At 42.4% G+C, this 21,042-nt stretch overlaps 1 protein-coding gene across 2 annotated transcripts in view; it reads left to right on the plus strand.

Moving 5' to 3' along the window:
- The window catches only part of unc5cb (unc-5 netrin receptor Cb), a 111,905-nt gene that overhangs the window by 67,089 nt on the left and 23,774 nt on the right, over positions 1-21,042 (plus strand). For both annotated transcript variants that reach the window (XM_023419542.2, XM_023419541.2), the window contains exons 3-5: positions 3,868-4,011; positions 9,304-9,407; positions 20,624-20,804. In XM_023419542.2, coding sequence (XP_023275310.1) covers positions 3,868-4,011; positions 9,304-9,407; positions 20,624-20,804 — 429 coding nt within the window. The remainder of the gene's footprint in view (positions 1-3,867; positions 4,012-9,303; positions 9,408-20,623; positions 20,805-21,042) is intronic.

Below are 21,042 nucleotides of genomic sequence, written 5' to 3' on the forward strand. Positions count from 1 at the left end.
CCCCCCCCCCCCAAACAAAAAAAAAAAAAGCAATTGAAACAACAAATTAAAGGAGAAAAAAAAAGTTTTATTTACACAGTCAGCAGAATGGATTGTCGTTGCACCTGTGTAAAAGAGTTGTTGCTAAAGTTCAGCTGGGCAGCAGCAGTAGGGAAGGCAGGTTTACCACTCTGATGTGAACTGAGACCTGTTTTGCATGAAATAATGGGGGCACGCATGAAAAGAAGGTATAGATTCAGATCATGTGCAGAAAATGTCACTTGTCAGGAGTCAAGAATGGAAAAAGTGGTGAGACGAAGCAAAGCGTGATGGCTGCCTTAGACATTCATCCTGTTGCCACCTGAACACTGTAGCATTTACCTCCCAGTGTTGAGGGCAGGTTACAGTCTCTCGTGAGCAAAAGGAGCATTGATCAGAGCAAATGAGCAGCAAATTAATTATAAGTAGGCAAAGGTAGAGTAATATACACTGGAGACGGCTTGTCACTCTCTCTGAGATATGAGCTAGAAGATCAAACAGGAGTACTCTCCATCTGGCCAGATAATCAGAGCACTTACTCCCTCCCTCCTCCTCCAGCTCTCCTTCAATGACCAATGCCTCCTCTTCTGCCTGACCGGTCTGATCAATAATGTTAGCCGCTGCTAACACCGAGCAGCTAGGCTAGCTCACTTTAATGACCACATTAATGATGAATCATCTCCAATGAGGCGCCCTACTTCAGCCAAGCTATTAATGGGACATATTGTAGAGTCATTTCTGCGGCTAATGGCCACATAGACGGCTGTGAAGTAGGCCCCCCCCCCCCGTCACTGGCCCTGACACGGTCTACACTCGCTTTCTGTCTGTGTTTTGTTTAGTTGTTATTATCGTTATGCTGTGCAGTGTACTAAGAGCTGCTAGCTGAGCAAACACATGAAGTCACTGGATGAGGTCAGCCGGCTTTGCTCTTCTTCTGGAGTGATTCCTCTGATGTGCTTCAAGCACACTTCAGAAAGAGTTTAATCCAGCTTTAGTAATAGCTATGAAGTCATGAGTGACTCTTAAAGTAGACATATAGCTAGTAGTCATCGTCACTTTAAGCCCTAACAGTACACACGGCCTATCGTAACAACATCAGACAGATAAGTCACCACTGCAGAACCTTCTTCAGAAACAATCTGGAGCACAGACAGGAAAAAAAAATTAACTGATTCTGGCGTGTGTTTTACGCCCTCAGAGAATTCATATCTACTTATTGTTTCCACTATTGATTTTCTCGCTGCTACTGTGTGTTAGATGTTCTCCCAACATCACATCCATCCTTGACATTCTCAAACTACCAATACACAGCCTCTCAGACAAACTCTTTGGCATACAGTACAGACAACCACAGACACACGCGCGCGCACACACATACACACACACACACACACACACACACCGTTGGACTCACACATGCACGTAGACGCACACACACACATGCAGAGACAAATGCTCACACAACAGACGTGGCTGTTCCTCTGCCTGTCGGCACACTGTGTAAATTTTACATGAGAGCTAAGCTGGTGTGTGGGATGTCACTGTGCTTGGTGTGTGTGCCAGAACAAGGAGGCTGTGTGAATGCACTGAACCTGAAGTAAAATGGCATGTTCATTTTTCAACCATCCATTCCGCTTGCATTTTTCATTCAGACACCTAGTGTATAAACCTACTCAGACAGCACAATACGTCCCGAGGCTTTGTATTAAGTGTGGTTATTCAGAGGAAGAGGAGAAAAAGTCATGGATATTAACATACACATAGGCGGCGGATGCAAATATATTGACGCAATGTGATACTGTCAACTGTTTTATTGATGCTTACAAATATTCATTAAGGTTTCTGTTAAATTTTAGCCATATTAAGTCATAACCAGCAGTTATAATCATTCGAATAGAATGAAATGTGTTGAGAAATCAGAGGAACATGACGGCAACACCTGTTTGGTAGCCTTACCCCCATTCGACACTGGTCCATTTTGTCTCTGGTCGAGTAGGTGGTGAATCACTATGTAATGAATTAGATTTGAGGGAGAGATGAGGTTACTGATTGAAGGAACATTGGGACGATGAGTCAGTGATCCGTCACACAATTTCAAGATGGCGCCTGATAATGATGTCACATCAACAATACATGGCATCTCATAGGTAAGCTCAGTTAACGAGACCTAGTTAAAATGAGATTGATTTGTGAAAATTGTATATGTAATATAATGTTTTTTTTTTGTTTTTTTTAACAAAAACAGTAGTAATTTGTGTGTCAAGGGACCAGCAGTCTTGTGGGAAGAAATGTCAAAAATGGCGAGATTTGGTCAGTATTACAGGCAGGCTATGACTACGCACGTAACCACTGAGCACAAGAATTGTGTGCACAACTCATTAAACTTTGGATGTGTTACAACTGCGACAGACTCCCAGTTTCTGTCACTCTGTCAGCTACCAACATAAAATGGCCACAAAACAAGTCATCACCAAGTGAGTGAATAAAGAGCAGTAAGAGAAAACAAAAGAAGAGTAGCCAGGTCAGGCCTGACAAATAGTGCTTTGTAACATTGATGACATGATCTGAATTTGATATAGAAACAATATGGTTTTAATGGTTAGGGCTGGCTTTTGGTGGTGTGAGGGCAAAGAGAATATTTCCTAGGCACACAAAAGCCCCTTTGGTAGCATATAGACATCATTTAAATGTTATGGTCCACTTTCACATTATTGCTGACCAGGTGCATGAGTGTGACAGTTCCAGAAAAATGACATCAACTTGACTTTCCTAGTGGGCAGCTCAACCTCCATATCTAAACCTAATAGAGCAGCAGCACTTTGGGGATGAGGTGGTACTGGATATTCACAGCATGTTCTTTTAAATATCTGAAGAGCTGTTGCATCACTATTGAGTCAATGTGTCCTGTAAAATGACTCCAGCATGAATCCATGCGCATTGAAATTCAGGTTACTCTGGAGACCAGCAGCGTCCAGCCTGGAACTATAGGAACCATCTTAGCACATAGGGAATAATTCGCTTCTGATAGTTACCATCATGGTTTCATGATACCACCATTGTTCTCACAAATTTCCCATTCAGTCAAAAAAAGATGATGGGTTGAGAGCTGAAACACGGCAGGATATTGCATTCGTATCTTCAATGAATGCTCTTGCACCGCATTATACATATGCATGCGCTCGATTCGTGCTCTCTCGCACATACACATATACAGACAGGCATAGACATACACACACTGTAGCAATAGCGTAATCTGCTCTAGCGGGGCAGCTGTGGGTAGAGGCATTTGTTTTGGGGATGATTTGTTTGTTTGGGTCCTGGCACCCAGATGAGCAGTAATCAGAGGAGTTAGCAAACAGGATTGTGTTAGCCATGATGCAGAGAATCCTCCCCCACAGGGCCCAGACCCAAACAGCTCAGCGCTCTGGCTCCAGAATCGGGGCCAGACTGACACAAACACAGCCACGCACACACAAACACACACACACACACACACACACACACACACACACACACACACACACACGCGCACACACACACCAGTGTCAAAGCATGTGATGTGACTGATGTAAATTATACTGATTTGTGTGATAGGATCTACATAATGCATTTATGTGTGTGGATTGCTCATGTTCTTCATATCAACTGATTCATTTTCCTCTGTTTTAGTTTCATTTTCACTTGTTGTCGATCGGTTGATGTACTAATGTGAACTTTCTGTCACTTTCTCCCCTTCCCTCCCCTCATTTCTCCTCATTAAACCTCTTTATCCACATCTCTGACTGCCAACCCTGTCCTCCCTCCTCGCATGCTTTCTCTGCCTCCCTCCCTTCCTGTCTTTCCTCACAGGCCTGGTTGTGAGGGAGGCAAGCATAGAGATCACTCGGCAGCAGGTGGAGGAGCTGTTTGGGCCGGAGGACTTCTGGTGTCAGTGTGTGGCCTGGAGCTCCGCAGGGACCACCAAGAGTCGCAAAGCCCACGTTCGTATCGCTTGTGAGTAACCCCCCCCCCCATCATTCCTCTCTCCATCCCATTACTCAGTCTTTATCTTTTCTCCCATCTTTGTATTCCTCTCCAAACAAAATCTCTTGGCTGCCAAGGAAATGTGTCCCACAGACTGACTTGTGCATCATGACAGATTTATAGATTCTGGAGATGGATGCAGTGAAGAAAGGGTTTTACTGACATGGGACTGAAGTATCCCTTTGAACTGGAGTTGGTAAAAAGCCTGTATAGTCTGAATGAGTTTCCTTGTGTATGGTATAAACCTGGAGAAAAAGTGTAAGCGGGTGGGGGGTGGCTGCTGCAGTGTATACACGGTAGAGAGGATATGGCACATGTTTAAGCCAGCGTTCCCTCTTTTTCTTGTAGGTGGTCCTCATTTGTTCTCTGCATGTGTGTTTGTCCTCCTACGGAAAAAAAAAAAAACGCAACACAATTGCTTCCAAGTAATGAGAAACATTCTGTTGCCTCTTAAAGTTTGGATTCATTTTTTAATTGTTCCCAAAAGGATCTGCCAATCAAAAATCTAAAGAGTATTGAAACTCCAGAGGACATGGTGAGAAAAGCGGAGTTGAAAGAATAAAGCGCCGCATCAAGGCAACACTTCTGCAGCACAACACGAATTACATAACGCAACTGCTCACACACTGTTGTCAGACTTCCACCTGAAGGGACGTCTTTCATAGTATCATCTAGATCATCGCACTTTCAGCTCCTGTCAAAGACATTGTGACTGACATGTCCCGCCCAGCTTTGCTGTTTATGTTTTGACTTGTGGCAAACAAGACAAAAAAAAAAAACACCCCACATTTGCAGTGTGTATAGTAGTGTGCATCAAATATATTGTTATCACTGCCGGATGGGGCTGGGTAGGGATATCACTGGAGCCTAATGTTTGGCTGGCAACTCAGCGCCACTGTTGAAATGATTCAATCTCCCCTCCACGGTGCAGCAGAGTAGCACAGTGCGGAGTCAATATCCACGGTTTTCACATGATCTGCTCCATTTAGAGCCACTTAGCAATCATACTCATGTCTTTCTCCATTTTTATCTCACCTAATTCTCTTTCTCCACATTTTCTTTTTGTTGCTGACTCTCTAGCGGCCTCTCTCTTACTGTTTCCCTCTGTTACATTCTCCGTCCAAATCCAGCGTATTCCTTCTATTTCAAACACCAGTAGTTTTTCTCATTACGGCTACTGTTATACTATCCTGGTGAATCCGAATCATGCCTCTCAGTCTCCCACCGAGCCCACTCCCGCTGCTCCACCTCCTATAATCACCCATGATGAGCAGCCTGCCAGTACTAACCTATCCCTCAAATCACAATGGACCCCTCTTCCCCTCCCATTAGCTTCTGCTGAATGGATTAGCTCCTCTACTGGGCTCTCTCTCTCTCTCCAGGCAGGCTTCTTGTCAGAGCCAGACTCTATCCCGTTAGGCTAATGGAAACTGGGCTTGTTTTCCTCTCCTCTCCCATCATCTAAACATATACAGTTTAATCAGACGGTGAGTCAGAGCCAGCGCTGGTGAGTTAAGAGGCTGTTGTGTTGAAGAACTGGCTTTCAGACCTGCAAAAAAAAAGAAAAAAAAGGCTGGACAGGCTGAAGGTATTGTCAGAGGCACTGTGTGCTTGTTGGGAGAAAGAGAGAATGTGTGAATTCCTTGTGATTGCCCGTCTTTCATGTGACCTCCATAAATCTGTTTTGATTGGCCTCCGTTTTTGGGGTGCAGTGATTGCTTGCCAAAGAGAGGCAATGCAAGTGTATGCACAGACGCAAATTAAAAATGAATTAAGTCAACCAAAATACCTTTCAAAAGCCTGGTGGAGGGTAATGTTCACTGAAAAAGCTGGAAATTATTTTTCTTGTTTGTTTGGGGCCTGGTACACATACACAGCATAATAAGTAAAACCTCAACTTTATTACTTGTGACTTTACTAATGATTAAAACCCAGACTTGGTGAGTCCTATAGGTTTGCACCAGCACCCTAATGATTTAGCAAGCAAGGAAGAAACTGTTTCTGAAGTGTGGCGCTGGTGTAATTTAGCATGACAAGTAGCCAAACACTTAAGTTAATGGTTGTCATATGTGTGCATCTCCCTGGGGGTGCGCAGGGCTGGAAGTGTTTCGAGGACTGAGGAGGGAATGGTGTGACTCCCACAGGAATGTCGACTCAGCTGGTCCCACACCCTTCAGTGTCCCACAGCACCGTTCAGGGTTACGAGAAGTGAGGAGAGGAGAGACTCTGGAGGGGAAGCATAATTTAAACCCACATCCAATAAAAATATACAGTGAAAAATAATCACTTGCATGCTACTTACTGTGTTTCATCAAGAGTAATGCCAAAGGTCTGCGAAAAAAAACAAAACAATACAAGCGCTGGGTGTTTAATTTTAGTTTAACAAGCTGTAGTTTATCTGCTACAAGAAGTATGAGTAATAAAAGCATGAATATTTGAAATTAACTCACAACCTCTGGCCTGTGCCATTAATACTAATAGTCTAATTCAGGCTATTTGGTGATTGTTATGTTCTCAACAATAATGCATGATGGTGTTAACAAGCTCTGGTTTAATGCTGAAAGAAACTAATTGTTATTTTAGTGACAAAAGACAAAAATCTTGTACATGGATAGAAACATTTGTTTTCTTGTTTCTTGTTCTGCAGCTCTTTACTCCGAGTTTTCACTTTTCCAATTGTTAAACCTGCTATGGACTTAAATATAGACACTACCACCAGTAGCTGCTAGGCATTATGGTCCATTCTAAACCATCAAATGACAAAATGCCGAAATTGTGCAGGCCAGGCCAGCCTCCCTGTACTGCATACATCCTACAGTGTATCATAGTGTGTGTCACAGTGCAGGAGAAGATGATGCCTGATTCTTCTCTTCACCTGTCATACTGTGAATACATCTTCTTTTATCTTTCGGAGGCAATTTGTACTAAGATCCATCTTTGCATTGTGTAGGTCTGACAGCAGAGAAACAGTAGAATGACTCTTACAATTGCAAACAAAAGTACCATTTAGAGTCTTAAATTTCCTTTCCTTTCCTTTCCTCTCCTCTCCTCTCCTCTCTTCTCCTCTCCTTTCCTCTCCTTTCCTCTCCTCTCCTCTTCTCTCCCTCTGTCTGTCTTAAAAAAAAACAATCAGTTGGATGAAGCTGTGTCCCAGAATATGCCCCTCCAGTCATTCCTTCTTTTAATTTCATACCAGACATTTACGGAAATTGCTTTCAATTCAACAGTCACCCTTTCAGCTTTTATAATACATTGAAATTTGTGGAGTTATGGCATATTCCCCCGAAGACACGCATACTCTCAGGTTGCATTGGGGTAAACTCTCATTGAATTTGTTATTCTAAGGTTAATTTCTCCAAATAAAACGACGATAGGTATTCTTTAGGGCTTCCGGGTGCAGTCTGATCATGTATTCTGTAATAAGAACATGATATAGTTTCTCCTGTGGAGGATTTGGAACCGTTAGCTGAAAAATGAAATGTCTCTATTTTAGTGTAATGTCTCCCCATCTCAAAACTATTGAAGAAAAAGAAAGCAAGTGATGAAATCTGTAAATTTCACCTCTGTCTTGCTCAGTTTTTAGGGATGTCTCTTTACTGCAGGGGCCTATGAGAAAAAAAAATACATGAGAGTCACTGTATGCTATCTCTGTACCAGTGCAGTATATATAAATTCACATACACGTACTTCCATCTCCACAGTCAGAGGAACATTCATTTACTATGATAGATACAGCATGGACACTGTGTCCTATTACACTTGTGCAACCACTGTACCCAAGAGTATTAGTCTTATTATGTGCCGTCGGCTTCGTCTTCGGACGCAGGAATTCTGCTATGCAGATGTGTCACTGTGGCGCTTCCAGTTTACAGTATACTCACATCTAAAACTTGAATTCAAAACCAACGTGCCGTTTTCGAGCTATCTAATGTAATAAATCACTTTTTTATGTTAGCACACAATATCAATAGCAATCCGTCACTGCATTAATAGCGTTCTGTGAAGAAGAATTTCCATATCCTTTCCAAAGATTGAATCGCTGAACCGGGGTCATTTCTGGGTTTGTTTCCATGGACACACTTATGTGTAGGTAGAAAGAGAAATGGATGTCATTGGTATGCAATCAGAAACTTAGAGATTAGAAATTAAGCCCGAAGCCAACCCTCAACACTTCTCTCACTCTTGCAACACATTTTCAGCTTTTTTTTTTTTTGCTTTTTTTTTGTTTAAAGCTGAATGATTGAAAATAATAGTTCTTTGTTTCTTTTAACATGTATACTGAGTTTAGCTTGTCATTATAGAACAGCTTGAATTTTCAAATCAGTTTGTCTTCCTCTTTCTTGCAGGGCTGGCTTGGTCTAATGGGTTCAGTTCACGTTAGTCCCTTCTTGCAGTTTACAGGCTGTTTCAGAGAGTTGATGTCTGTGCATGTATACACCATATTAATGTGTTATAAAGGAAAAACAAACACATTTTAGAGCGTGTGCGCTGTGGTGGATGTGGTCACTGCTTTTGATTAAATGTGACAATAAAAGGCTAAAGAGTATGTATGCCAAGAATATGACAAAGTCTGTGGAAATGGTATAAGTGGAGTTTGGAGGTTTCATAGTAGATTTGGTGCTGTAGTGGCTCCAAAGTTCCAAAGTACTGCTGTAATTCCCCATTACCTCCTCTGCTCTCCTCTCCTCTCCTCTCCTCTCCTCTCCTCTCCTCTCCTCTCCTCTCCTCCTCCTGTTGTGTATGATGTGCCCGCCACTCCTGTCGCCGTCTGTGCAGCAGGTGATGATATATGTCTAATGGGCTTCGGGTTCCAGTGTAGCATGACACCACCAGTAATCCTGCCCTGTCAGCGCCACTATCCCTGCCCTGCACTACTCCATCAGGGCTCTCACACCACAAAAATATTGGTTTTTCATTGGAGGGCGAGTGATTCCCCCTCTCCCTCTCTTCCCTCCATCTACTTCAGACAATTTATCTGAGTGCTGAAGGTGAGGGACATAGAAAGAAAGCATAAATCTCAGTCACAGTTTCTTCTATTTAGATACACACCGTTGTTTATTGCTGTTGCATAGGGTGAATTATTATTGATGAGTTACCCTCCCTTCTCTTTTGATGATTTATTGTTGGTATACCAATACTATTATTGATTTACTTTTCATTTAATATGAAATATAGCTCTTATAACAGCCCTCACATCTACCTGTCAATGACATATAGATAAATATTGATGCACTGTGTGCCTTTTTTTTGTTTTCATTGCAGACTTGAGGAAGACATTTGACCAGGAGCCTCTTGGGAAGGAAGTGTCACTTGAGCAGGAAGTGTTGCTCCAATGTCGCCCACCTGAAGGCATCCCAGCTGCTGAGGTAAGGCTCAAAAGTCACTACACCAAGCCACAACACTGTACTTGTTTGGGTAATTTGATTATTTGTTTGAGAAGATAAGTTCTAATATGCACTTATACATGTTTCCCATAGAAATGCAGGCATTTGTGATTATCCAGACTAAGCTCAGCCAAAAGCTCTCGCCTCAAATCCAATAAACTGGCTGTTCTGAAAAAGAGGTTTATGGGAAGAGCTTCACTGACTTTTTTGGAGGTGGTTTCTGCAGAAATGTCACCATCATGCCTGATTTCTGTTTTTTAAGTATATAATGGGCAGCTAAAATGTCCAATTCCCACACAATTGTACATTTAGCGTATGCATTTATTAGCATGTATTGTAGTGCCCGTCACTGGCTCTGTTCTTTCATGCCACATTAAAAAGTGAACACTGTGTTGATTGCAGAATTTGCTTCAGTTGTGAACTCTGCCCATTTCAGAAGTTGTAATGAAATAACACTGAATAAATCTGACACAGTCCAGCACACAGATAAGGACATTTTTCCACCACTGCCTAGGCTATTTAAGCTGTTTGGGTATTTCCTGAACATCAGCCAGTCACTGTAATTTGGTGAGAGGAGAGAGAAACTGTAATTATCTGCAGAGGGGAAAAAAAAAAAGAATAAAACCAGTTGTGTCCCTGTGTTACCTTAGCTCAGCCAATATCTCCAGCCTGCTCCACTTCCTCCCTGCCCTACAGTAGAACACTGTTATAGCTGCATTTGAAAAGGCTCAGTTGAGATTGCAGGAACATAAATAGAGGATGAAAGGGTGGTTTGATGGGTGGGGGGGCTTTGGTGTTTTTTTTTTTTTTTCTCTTTTTCGGAGCTGGGGGTGTAGAGACTGAACTCTGTAAAGGCTTGTGATTGACCTGGAAAAGCCGAGTTAAGTGAGTGGAACTGCACAGCATTTATCCCCGCTGAAAGTGCTGACAGGCTAAATGGACGAAAGTTTGGGACTGGCACTCGGCAGACTCTCCTTATACAATCCAGGCTTCAGTGTGATAGTGTTGCTGTAACAGCCATATAGTAATGGTGATTCTGCCGCCTGTCTGAGGTCTCCCTGTCAATCCTAGACCGGCTCAGTGTAGCGATTAAAGACTCAGCTGGAGTCCAATCATGGCACATCTATGCTTTCTGAGATATGGAGTTGCTGTGGCAACCCAGATGAAGACATGTCAATATGAATAATATTTTCACTCTGGGTAAAGCTATGCATTTGAGCTTAGTGAATGGTAGAAGTAGAATCAGTGCTGTTTTCATGTAGTTCACCCATCACCAAACTGGCTGTCTATTCAACAAACAAGAAAAAACAGTGTTTGGTTAAGATCTACAAGGAAGAATGAAGTTTCACCATCTCAAGTCAGAATGTTGATGACAGGTGGAGTTCCTCCAAAAAAAAGAAAAGAGAAAACACTGTACAGATTGTTTTGTATTCTCCCTGCATGCACCATTTTCTGTATTCTAACTAAGAGCAGCGGTTGTTTTCTCTGTTTACTTTTCCTTGTATGATCGAGTTGAATTTTGTGTGTGTACAGAGGCCCACTTTCAGCTTCTTTAATTACTCACACTTACCTCATGGCTATGAAAAAAAAGACAACAGTTCCTTTCCACAAGTTATTTTTCCTCTTTTTTTTTTTTCTGAACTCAAACACAGCTGCCTCAGTGGGAAAAAGGACAAAACTGAATGCTGCTTTTTCATCTGTGTTTGTCGGGCCTTTTTCTCACACAAGCCCGCCAGAGAAAAAGCCTCGGAAAAAGCAGATGGGCTAAGTCTGTGGTTACATATGAAATGGCAGAAATATGTAGCAGCCGTTGTGCAGGAAAGATCTGTCATATTTCACCCACTCTAAGACAAAAAAAATATAGAGAGGATGAGAGAGGCTGAAGGCAGAAGGAGAAGAGGTTTGTCGGGGTTGGATCCAGTTGGTTGTTGTCAGGCCTCCAGAGGGCTGTCAGTTCGCTCTGTGGTTCCTTCACAGGCCTTCGCCCAGCGAGGGAGAGGCTGGCAGGATGGCATGCAGCGGCTGAGCCATAAAACCCATACTCTTACAGCACTTTTGTTAAATCATGTGGACTGTATGTGATGGACATTGTGCCATGTGGCATGGCTCCAAAGCTGTTCTTTCCTGAAAAGGACAAGCAGGACACATGCACACACACACACACACACACACACGCACACGCACACACACATTCTGTGCTAACTGTGCATGTAGTTTATTGTCACACAGCTACACTTCCACATGCATGTTCACATGTCAAAGCACCAGCAAGCACATTAACACGCCTGCATTCACAGGCTCACATGATAACATGCTGCCAGCAACTCGGATGAGCACTGAAGGTCTATTCATCTATTCTATAGAGTGAGCACTGATAGTGGCTTACCAGCTGGCATAAGAAGATTCATTGCTGATGAACTGGAAGAAGAAATAAGACTTTTGTGCTTCCTCTTTTCAAAGTGGAATGAAAGAGTTTTTTGATTAGAATCTGTCATTTCAGTTTTTGACAACTATCCAAACTTCACACAAGTGCAGGGAACTAACGCCATCTTCTATTGTCATTGTTGAAAGCACTTAAATAACTGTTAGAATATTTGCTGTCATAATAGTTAAATGTATGCAAGCATTGACAGTTTCTCATACTTAAAGGTAGAGATAAGCTATGGTGCCAGATTTTAGCAGCTTTTTTTTTTTAGCGATGAGTTACCGCAGTAACTCACCGCGGCTCACACATGCAATTTCAGAACTAAGAAGCCCACATTCTACAGAATCAAAGTAAGTCCATCACAATTAGTTTTGATCTCGGATTACAAAGTGGCACTGTGCTATTTGAGTTCCTCCCTTGTCTTTCCACTTTTCAGATGATTTACATTATAGGTTGACTTGACGGTTTACCACAGTAATGACATCCTGTGATTCTGTTCAAGTGGTTTTGAGTCTTTATTGGCTTTCTGCAAGGGCTGTTGACTCAAAAACTAAACTTTATGCTGAATAATCAGGATTTTCTCCTGTGATGATGCAGCAGGTTTTCATAAGAAAGCATATGAAACAGTGTCCATCAGAGGTTTTCATATTTGGAGGTTCAATCCGAGGTTTCCTAGCCCTTCAGTTATTCTCAGTTGACACATTGATTTTTCTTACGCGCAGATAGTCCCCAAGTTGTGGAACACACAAACAAACACACAGAGACACACACAGACACACACACACACACACACACACACACACACACACACACACACACACACACACACACACAAAGAAAACAGGCAGCAGGCATTTATTTTGGCTCTCCTTTCGACCATTACCAATGGAACTTTGGCCTGAAACTCTGCGGGTGAGGTTTCTGAAATAGCACAAGGATTCAGTCATCTGGACGTCTTGTATGGTCTAGATACATCAGACAATCACCAAGCTTCCTCAAAGTCATTGTTACACGTCTCCATGGGTCATGAATACTTGATATATACGTAATCAAGAGCAGATGGAACATGTAACTGTTGAGGCTATTCTGGGAAAGAAGGGAGAAGAAGTGATTTGGCAGGAAAGGCTCTGTGCACTGTGTCTGTGTTGTGTGGGCTTACTTGGTGAGTGCTGCCCATAGATAGATTAATAAATGTAAAGATGGGGATAGAGGAGTTTCCATCAGCTCAACGCAGATCCTTCTCTTTGAATAACTCCATGACACTCTTTCATCAACATCTAAAGGGCCTCCACAGAGGTAACAGTGGCCTCTTTTCATACTCAAGAATATGTGGCAGGCTCATAAAATGGACTTAAATCTCCTTTGTGAAAGAATGCAGCTTTATTGTTCTTTTCTCTTTTCTTCTGCCATGCCCCCCCCCCTATCTCCAGCTCCACTTCAGAGCACTTGTCACAGCCTTGAGAGAAATACAAGAGTTCAGAGGTGATGCAGCACCGTGAGCTGCTGAGCCTGTTTCCATGGAAGCAGGATTTTAATTCAGGCATCTCCTCAGTCAGCCAGGGTCCTGCCGTGTTATCATGGGTAACGAGTCATTGATGCTCTGCGGGGAAGGGGCCCTGCTGCCGTGATTAAGTACACTGGCTTTACTGAGAAGAAAGCCAGGAAACAAAAAGATCTTTGCTTCACACTCCCTCATCCGGAGAAGTGAGGAAACTAAGATGAATTCAGACAGCTGGAGCCAAATTCAAGAGTTTCATATGTAGTTCTGTGAGTAGATTTAATTAATAAGCTCAAATTACGCTTCCTCCATTTTTTGTTATTGACTAAATGTATAGTGATAATGACTCTCAACACTGAATGTTATGCTATAAAATCTAATATAGCTCAAATATCCCGACCGTGGCACGTTATGGAGATCTAGCGTCCGTCTTTTCCACACATCACACCATGTAAATGTCAGTGATTGCTGTTGATTTTAGGCCCAGTTCCACTTAATAGGCGAAGTAAAGGCACAGCAGCTCGTCAGGTCACCTTGTCAAGAAGTAGCTGAGTGCTTCCTCCCAGTGAAAAACGGTGCGCGGCGTATTTATGAGCGGGGCCGGGGATGTCAGGAGTTACAACACTTCAGTGCCCAGTGAAACAGGAAGTGCGTTTTCATTAAGGTTACCCATGGGAAAGAAGGTGTCAGGAGGCCAGACCAAATCCCTCTGGCAACCAACCAAAGATTGCCCTTCAGGCACTCACCTGTCAATCACCGCAGTTCTCCTGTGCAAAGGCTGTGATTTACTCTAATAGCCCAACATGTGTGCTGTCTTCTGTGCTAAGACACTTCCCTTTCTCCTGTTACCTCAAATGAATCGGTTCTTAATAACATTTTCATGCAAAAGCAAACCAAAAAATATGTAAAAAAAAAAAAATACAATTATTTATTATAGGACGGAGACAGAAGCACTGCTTGAGGCTCTAGAAGGATGCAACCAGAGTTTTAAACTTCTGCTTCACCTGCCATCCCAGTTTTCTCGCAACATATCTTACTTGTTTACAGTTCCAAATCGGGCATAAAATAATAAAAAATCACATCTCTCTAAGCAAACTTGAATCATCGGGAAGGTGAATTGCTGTGTGCCAAGTGGTAGTTTCATTTAACACGGGGAATGAGACATAAATGAGAGAGTTCTCATTTCGGGGTAAACTGTATCTTTATCACTTTGAAATGGTTTTTGAGCCGATTGCACTGAGCTTGTGAATCAGTTCCAGCATTTTTATCCTTTCTGCTGAGGGTTGTATTGTATACCGAGAGAGTTGTGACCTCTATCACAGCACAAAAACCCTCCTACTTGGTGGAGTTATCATCTAAGCTTTTCTAAAGGCCAGGGGAGACTCTCGGGAGAGCAAGGCATGCGTGCACAGTGTGTATCACTCAGTTCTCCATCTTGCAAAGCCTTAACAATGGCTTATTCTAGTTTATTATTTAATATTTCACATAAAATAGCATGTGTGTGCCATGCTTCTCTGCAGTCAACTTGTAAATTCAGACTTGTCCACCCACACACGGATGTATCAAAACATTTTGGCTTAAAAAACAAAATGCGCAGTATAATGAATAAATCCCATCAAAAATATAATCAGCTGTTTCTTGGACCAAGGATGGTTTATACACCAAATTATGAACAAATCATTTTTTTTTTTAGATACCTTGCCAACAAACAGACAAAAGAGAGAGTGAGGAAAACATAACCTCCCCCAAACTTTATGTCACTTGTAATGGCGAGTGAGTGATCGTGGGAATCATATCTTAAGAGGCGTATGAAGAGTGTGAGAGAAAACAGAAAGAGCTGTGTTACAGAAGTGAAGTGTTTGGCTGTCCTTGGAGCTAGTTTAAGAAATGGCTGCTCTCCTTCAGCAGACTGTGCGGAGCTACAGGCAGGGCAGAGCTGGAGGAGGTCATTACTCCTGGCTCCAGTCTCAGCGATCCGTCTTCTGTATGGACACCTACAGCAGTAACCACTCCAACTCCACCTCTGTTACCTAACCTTGTTCTCCCGAAACCCTTCCCATTCCAGCTCCTCCGCATACACCCTCACAAACACACACACACACACACACACACACACACACACACACACACACACACACACACACATACACACATACACACAGCTTAGCACCGGCATATACACACATACAAACATTTTTCAAATCGCATCTCAAATCACACCTTTGTGCATTTCAGCTTGTTAATATTTATACAGCTCACATTTCCATACTTGTCATGCAGGCAGATGCAGAGCATATGGCTTGTTGTCTCGTAGTGAATGATTGAATAATCAGTTTGTAACCTTTTGTGGCTCATTCTCCAGGTGTGTCATTCAAGCTTGGAGCGGATATATGCTGTGAAATAAGGGAAATGAATAAATTACTTTGGATACATAGTTAGACTTCACATGGAGAAGCAGGAGAGCTCATAATGACTTCTCTGTAGAGGAGTCGCGCACATTGCTGTGGAACATTTTTTTTTTTCCCTCCATGTTCTTTTCACACCCCTTTCCACCCCCATACTGCTGTACGTTCTATTTTTGACACAACAGCGATGAGTAATGAATGGTTTTGCCTTGCACTGGTTCTTAACAAGTGAGTGGATTGTATACAGTGTGTTCTGTATATTGGGCTAATTAGTGTTGTGCTGGAACACCGTGGCAGCGCACAGAAACATCCCACTCAGTGGTTGCTCCCACGTCCACGCTGCTATGGCCTGGTCTGCAGCCGGTTGTGTTTGCTAGTGGGAGGAAAAAGTGACAGTTGAAGGACACTGAAGCTGCATCCTAGTTTTTGATTCTTTAAAGGACATAGACCACCAGGGTGGGGTCCTCCAAAAGACCTGAGGGCTACATGTCTGCTTTGACTTCATGCCCTGATCCAGTTTAAAGTTCCAGATGTGATATCAGACATATAGAGCTGTGATATAAAACTGGAAAATAAAAAGAAATAGGTGTATTTTTAATAATCACATGTAGGTGGTGGAGACCAAAAACAGAGCTTTAATAATACAGTAAATATTGGACTTACATTAGTCAGGTGGACACAAGCATGACTCCAATTGAATATTGATATTGATCTTCTGGATGTGTAGGCAACAGTTTGCCATATTAACTTTATAATGTAAGCAATACAGTATGTCAGATTTAAATAAAAAGGTCCAAACAATAAAGTATCCCCTTTCAAGAGGAATTACATCACAGTAAAGAAGTAATGATACTGTTTCATGAGAACTTTAATGGTAAATATACTGTATAGTGTAGTGCTATGTTTACCAACAAATACCTGGTTGATACATTGTGGTCATATGGAATTTCTCAACTTTACAACTTGACAAGGATCAGCTGAAAATGCATGAAATTCATTACGAGTACAAGCAGCTGCCTTTCTTCACATCTGGAGAATCCTCTTAAAATGAAACGAGCCTTGTTGAGCCATTACGTGATATCCGGTCTAGAAATGCAGAGTTCAGAGGGACCAGTCTCTAAAATGGGATCCAGTTTCAGTGTGTGTGAAAGGCAACGCCACGGAGAAGCTGCAGCTGAAGACACGACACTGACGAGCTGCTTCTGAACTCCTTCCGTCTGTTGGACCGGCTTAATGAGTCCTGCGTGCGCAAGGTCTCTGTACGTCTGTGATGTACGCACGCCTGCTGCAGCTACGCCTACAACACGCATTCACACACATGTCACTGATCCATCCCTATCATTCATGTCCCTCCTCCACATTGTGCAGCACCTCCCCATATCTCTTCTTCTAACCTGTCTTTCTTATTTTGCTCAATAAAATCCATTCCAGTACATCCTGGTCTGTGAAATTTTCCAGAGCTGTCTCTTCGCAGTTGGATCTCTTTCTTCTTTGTTTACTCCTCGCTTCAGCGTTTCAGAGTCTTCACCTCTTCCACACAAAGTCACTTTCCACCCCCATTTTTTATTCTGTCTGGACCGTCTTTGCCTCTCAGTGATGCGCGTGCACCTGCTTTCCTCCTCACTCATCTGTCTTCTCCTTCCCGTCTTGTGTCTACCTGTCTCTCTCTTTGTCGCTGTCCTCTTCCCCTCTAAGTTTTGGTGCCTGTCTCAACGTTGTCTTCCTCTCCGTCACTCGGCTGTCTCGACCAGACAGGAAGACTCCCTCTCTCTATGACAGCTGACATGTGGCAATTTCCCTTCGTTAATGACAAGAAATGTGCCAATTACCTCTCCGGATGTTTCACTGCCAATCAGACACTAACGAGCTGTGTGTGTGTGTGTGTGTGTGTGTGTGTGTGTGTGTGTGTGTGTGTGCGCAAGTAAGAATCTGTTGGCATGAGAGAAAGTGCTGTATGAGATGTCGTTTTCTGCTGAATTTTAATCATTGGAAATCTTTTTCGCAAGTGTAGTATAGACATTGGCTTACCTTTTCATCTCTGGTTTTATTAATGAGTCCTAATTATAGTCGGTACAGCATAAATGATGGGTGAACTGTTGCTCACTTCTGCGCTCTCTGTATGCACACACACAAACACACACTCACACACATACACACACACGTTCCCACTTCTGACATGAGTTTCTACCACTTTCTATCCCTCGTCACTCTGTCTCCCTCCCACCCCTCCATCTGCGCTGAAAAGTTCTTTTGTTCAATTTTTAATTACCTTCTCATTTAGAAAGTGCTCTTGACATCTGAATGCAGCACGGTTGGAGAGGCTGCCTCTGTGATTGGTGCAAAATTGGATAACCACCTTTTTGTATCAACTGTCAGTCTCTGTTCTAAGATCAGACCTTTCACTTCACAATGCCCCGTGCTCTGTACACCCACTGCTGTGAGCACTAAAAGACAAAATATTTATCATGTCAACAAAACCATTGTTTCTCTTCTTTGCATCATCTTTATTTGTTTTATTGGACTTGTGTTCCTTCATTTTCCAGCATGACAAACGGGAACAAAGAAGACACAAATTGGTAGTCAGATCACTGTCAAATCTTTGTTCTCTAAACACAGGGGTCGTGCGCTCTGGTCATGTTTGTCATATTTGTTAGTTTAATGCAGTTTTAAAGATCGATGCTTATATTGTAAGAATACACACAGAAAACCTATGAAACTATTATTCAGCAAATACATTGATCCATGCTGTATAATCACTTTAGCCTGTAGCTGTTATTTACCGTATTTGTATATGTACAGAATACAATAAGAGGAACTTAATGAAATTGTCTTTTCTATCACCAGAAGCGACAGGTTAGTGAATTTGCTACTAAATTCTTCCAGTGCTCCAGTCCTCAAACTCCTGACAGATGTCTTACTGTCACCTCGACAGATGTCAAAACAGATGAGTTGTTATACGATTAAAACAGAAGCCAATTTAAAAGGAAGGGCCTGAAATACCTAATCACACACAGCCGTCACATATAAACACGCTCAGCTATAAATTCCAGGGGTAACCAATGAAAAATGCTCTATAGTCTTAAACTGAATGTGTTTTTTTTACTTATGTGGGTTTTAGTTACAAAAAAAATGGAAAGGCTGACACCTGAGAATTGACCTTGCCAATGAAATGACAAAGAATATTGTCATTTTTGTCTGATGTTCTCACAGCGACCTCCCTCGCGGCCTGAATGTCAGTAATTCCAACACATCCGCCGCTAACACAGATGAGATCTTTTGTTTCTTCTGTCTTCACACTGCAGCTTTCACGGACTTGTGTAATAATAAAGCAACTTTCATCAAAACATCTAGTCATAAATTAGATATATAATATATGTAACGCATCTCCTATACATCGAAACTTTTGTCATGCGGCACTTTACTGCATTGTGCTCGTGTGAGAGAGAGGTTTCATTTCAGCTAGTTAGACGACTGGCGAGGGATTCTCATCCTTCCTGGCTCTATGAGATTGATTCGGCTGATACATGTTTATGGAGAAAAACACTCATAAGCGCCAAATAAGCAGTGAATATACATCATGCTTGCAGGGGGCTCTTCTGATATTAACTTAGCATCCAGTTGGTGAGGTGCTTATGAGGTGCTGCGATGTAAGCGTTGCAGTGCATTGATTTGAAGTAAACACAGGTCTGAAGAGGTTAAGTGTGAAATAATTGTGAAGTGAAGCATTGAAAATATTCTTCTCAGCCTCTTCTGTGCGTTCCCACTGGATAAGAGAGCAGGCAAACCTCGCTGAGGTGTGACGCTGATGGCATCTTTTGATATCTGCCATGTCAAGCTAACGCAGACACTAGTGAAGCTGGTGATGCATATAACCCAGTGCATGTCACAATCAGCCCGTCCTCTCTTCTGAGAAAGTTCTAACAATGGCCAGTGTGTCGTACATCTCTGCACCACTACGTGCTGTTTCTGTGTTGTTTCTTCAAAAACTCCAAGGACAACACAGACTGTTTTGTCTTGTCGGGACTCATATCAGGTTATTGCCCCACTTTTTTTTCTTTTTTTTTTTTAAAGATACTTTATCTCTCATGAGAAAGACCCTTTATAAACATCCTGCTTATCTTTTGCCTGTACTGTGCTCCTTGGTGTCTTATCTCTTATCTCCTCGTGGGATATCACAATACACAGGAAGTTAGCTGTTTGCCAGGCCTCCTCATGACTGGACAGCTTCTTTGAAGAAAACCAGAGAACCGGGAAATATTTTTGAATCAAAGTGGCCGCAGAAGTGTGAGGCAGCACGTGCGATTCTTTTTGTGATGCCAAACCTTTTACGCCGCTTGAAGAGGAAAAAGGATCTTGGTGATTTACAGCCAAATAAAGGTTCGAAATGGTCCCCTGCTCCGTGATAGTGCCCAGAGTTCAATATCAGCATCATTTAGGGATATGACGCTCATAAGGAAAGGTCAAAGAGTCTCTCAGCTTCACGAATCGCGGAGAGTTTTCTTTCTCTGCTGTCTGACAGTGCTGCTGTGACTGTTGTGCTTTGTTCTAGGGGGAGAATAAAAAAGAGAGCGATAGCTATTGACTTTTTTTTTTCTTTAGCATTACCTCAGAGACTTAAACAATTGTGCTGTAATCCTTGCACTCAGTGTTATTTCAGAAGTTAGGCGGAGACAAGAAAAACTACAGCTGTTTAAACACTTTGCTGTGATTCTTCTACAATTTAATGAGGTCAACCATGTCTTATATCTACTCTCACATCTTCTGTTTGCAGTACTTTTCTGTTGTTTCTGAGTTGCCTGTGTTTCATCTTCTTCATGTTGTGCTCCCTCCCTCCTCCTCTTCTTCTTCTTCTTCTTCATCTTCTTCTTAGGTGGAGTGGTTAAAGAATGAGGAGGTTATTGATCCCGCAGATGACAGAAACTTCTATATCACCATCGACCACAACCTGATCATCAAACAGGCCCGCCTCTCCGACACTGCCAACTACACATGCGTGGCCAAGAACATTGTGGCCAAGAGACGCAGCACCACCGCCACAGTTATCGTCTACGGTAAACTACTATGTTACACTGAACGATACAGTCAGTAGGATCTTACTATCACATCTCTTGACCTGCAAACACTAATCTTCCACATGTGAGATTAGCAGAGTCAGAATGTGCTGCGGAGGAAAAGTGTTGAATTCCTATAAGAAGTCAGCTCAACTCAAAATAAAACAAATTTCAAAGTCACTCTGCATAAAGCAAATCCCTTTCTCTCCCGTGGCATGTAACATGCGCTCATTTTGTT

This window comes from Seriola lalandi, unplaced genomic scaffold (genome assembly GCF_002814215.2).
Source record: "Seriola lalandi dorsalis isolate HSWRI2012SDOR001 ecotype SW California unplaced genomic scaffold, Sedor1 jcf7180002054606, whole genome shotgun sequence".
Lineage (NCBI taxonomy): Eukaryota > Metazoa > Chordata > Actinopteri > Carangiformes > Carangidae > Seriola > Seriola lalandi.